A 2,663-nucleotide genomic window follows, 5' to 3' on the forward strand; every position below is an offset into this window, starting at 1 on the left:
TTCAAGTGGGCCTTTGCCAAAAATCAGGTCTACTTTCCTGAATTGTCTCCCCATTTTGTCTTCTTCTTCCCGTCAATAACAGTATCTATTGGTTGGTAAATTTGAGACTCCATTGACGTCGACAATGCTTTAACTTCTAATTTTGTATTAGAACTTGTTCAAAGATCAAAAAAAAAAAAAAAAAAAAAAAAAAAGAAGAGAAATTTCTATTTTGACACCAAGTTTCCAATAAGCTCTCCTTAGGGTGGCGGCACTTGAAGGCCAGGGTGGTCACAGGACCACCCTGACCTGATTTTTTTTTTTTTTTTTTTTTTTTTAATAATAATAATAATAATAATAATTTAATAAAATAATAATAATAATAATAATTTAATGGTGCGATGGTCACTTTACAAGTATAAGTGTTTGTGGGGTGTGGGGGGCAAGGGCTGGGTTCAAGTATCCAGGAGGGAGCTTCACATGTATATACACATAGATTAGGTTAGAGTGGAATTTCTATCTTGTAAAAAAAAAATTTTGGAAACACCCTCAGTTTTTTTTATGCCAATAAAATTAAACTTTGCTCCATAATTTGTTCTACTTAACAATATATTGGGGCTTTCAAGCAAAAAGAAGCCCAAAAAAATTTTTTGAACTAAATTCTTAAAAAAAAAAAAATAACAACATAGCAAGCCTAAATGCCCAATAAACCCCAGGAAAAAAGCCCAAGATCAATCTCTTTTATTAGATTGTGTACTTTATACTTCTTAAGGAACACCTTAAGAAAAATTCCTAGAGCCACTACTCATTCTTAAACAATATGTTATATAGTATACATGGAAGAGCAGTTATTTGGTATGATTTTTCCACTGCTACATTAGGTATGATTTCTCTGTAACATTTATTTAAAAATAATTGATTTCTATCATTAGTTCAAAACATTCAAAAATACCTTGGACTGCTAATGGTGGGGGAAAATCAAAAGTGGGCACTTTTAGGGAGATCTAAGAGCGGGTAACCAAAAAGGTGATGGGATGGAAGGAGAAGCACATCTCAAAGGTAGGTAGAGAAGTGTTGATCAAAACCGTAGCACAAGCAATACCAACTTACTCTATGAGCATGTTTAAGCTCCCAAAGAAAATTTATGATGATATCAATTCGGTCCTAGCAAAGTATTGGTGGGGGCAGACTCAAAATGAAAAAAAGATCCATTGGATCAATTGGGGTAAACTGTGTAAGCCTAAAGATAAAGGGGGAATGAGTTTTAGAGACATCCACGCTTTTAACTTAGCCATGTTAGCTAAGCAAGCTTGGAGGCTGATCCAAGGAGGGCATTCTCTTTTTGTTAGGGTGTATAAGGCTCTCTATTTTCCCAGTTGCTCTTTTATGGAGGTTGAACTAGGGTGTAACCCTTCTTTTGTGTGGAGGAGCTTATTGGATGCTAGGGAATTGATCAGGGCAGGCATAGCATGGCACATGGGAGATGGGCAGAGTATTGAAGTAAATGATCATAGGTGGCTAAACCACCCACCTCTGTTCAGACCTAGTGCTAACACAAATTTAAAGGTGGCTGACCTTATTGACCACCGAAGTCGGCAATGGAACAGAGCATTATTATACACCACGTTCCTACAATCCACTATGGATGATATCCTACGTATCAAACTTGGTGAGGAGCATGATCAAGACAAGCTTCTATGGAAGGAAACAAAGAGTGGGTGTTTCTCGGTGAAAACAGCTTATTGGGTTGCACTCCACTTGAATCAGCCACAAAACGCTGAACATTCCACTACAAGAGAAGATTACTTTTAACTTCTATTTTCTTGGTCAGTCATCATTTTTTTTAGAGACCTGTTAAATAGGCTTTTAGAAAACCTTCGTCACTTCTTGGTGGATAGATGTCAGATAGAGAAGTGACAAGTGAACTATTGTCGTCAGTTTGTGAGGGTACAGGCTACGACGAGATCTATCCATTAGGGCGTGAGCTTAAGGAAGATTTCCCCCGGTCCCCAGAAAGGGAACCGTCTACCCATTCCCCTAATGATGAAGAAGAGGACAAGGAAGATGAGGAAGGGGATGAGGAAAATGACAAGGGAGATGAGGAAGAGAAGGGAGGTGAGGAAGATGAGGGAGATCGATCCAAAGGAGTAGAGGCAGCAGGTCAGGTGGACGGGGGCACCCGACCTTTCATTCTCCCTCTAATATGGACAGTTGATGATTTTAACCCAATGATGTTTGATAAGGTCTTTAATACCCTTCGACATCGTTACCAAATCCATGAGAATATCCCAATCCGTCTACTCGTAAAGTATGAGAAGTGCTACTCTGGGAGGACTGCGGACGTTGGCATGTATGATGCTATGTTTACAGCAGGGCTGAGGCTGCTGTTGATGGATCTACATCGTCGGCTTGCCAATTATTTGGGTCTGTCCATCATCTTAGTGGTGAGAACCATTGGCTTACCCTCAACAAGTTCTTTTATTGCTACAAGCCCCAGCAGATTTCTTCATCTCAGGGTATCTACAATTTTTTAGCGAGGAAGATGTCGTTTAGGCTAGCGTTTGATATGCCTGATTCAAATAGGAATTGGAAAACTCATTATTTCTTCATCCAAGGGACGGATTGGGTTTGTAGGCTCGAGGAATGGGATAACATGACAAATGGTTTTAACAATACTTAGGGGA

The 2,663-nt window shown here is 39.1% G+C and overlaps 1 protein-coding gene across 1 annotated transcript; it reads left to right on the forward strand.

Annotated features, from left to right (window-relative positions):
• The first annotated feature begins 1,008 nt into the window (after positions 1-1,008).
• On the forward strand, positions 1,009-1,791 carry LOC115973779 (uncharacterized mitochondrial protein AtMg00310-like). The gene has a single exon (XM_031094015.1). The coding sequence runs from the start codon at positions 1,009-1,011 to the stop codon at positions 1,789-1,791; it is 783 nt and encodes a 260-aa protein (XP_030949875.1).
• The last annotated feature ends 872 nt before the right edge of the window (positions 1,792-2,663 follow it).

The sequence above is a fragment of the Quercus lobata genome, chromosome 2 (assembly GCF_001633185.2).
Source record: "Quercus lobata isolate SW786 chromosome 2, ValleyOak3.0 Primary Assembly, whole genome shotgun sequence".
NCBI classification, from domain to species: Eukaryota; Viridiplantae; Streptophyta; class Magnoliopsida; order Fagales; family Fagaceae; genus Quercus; species Quercus lobata.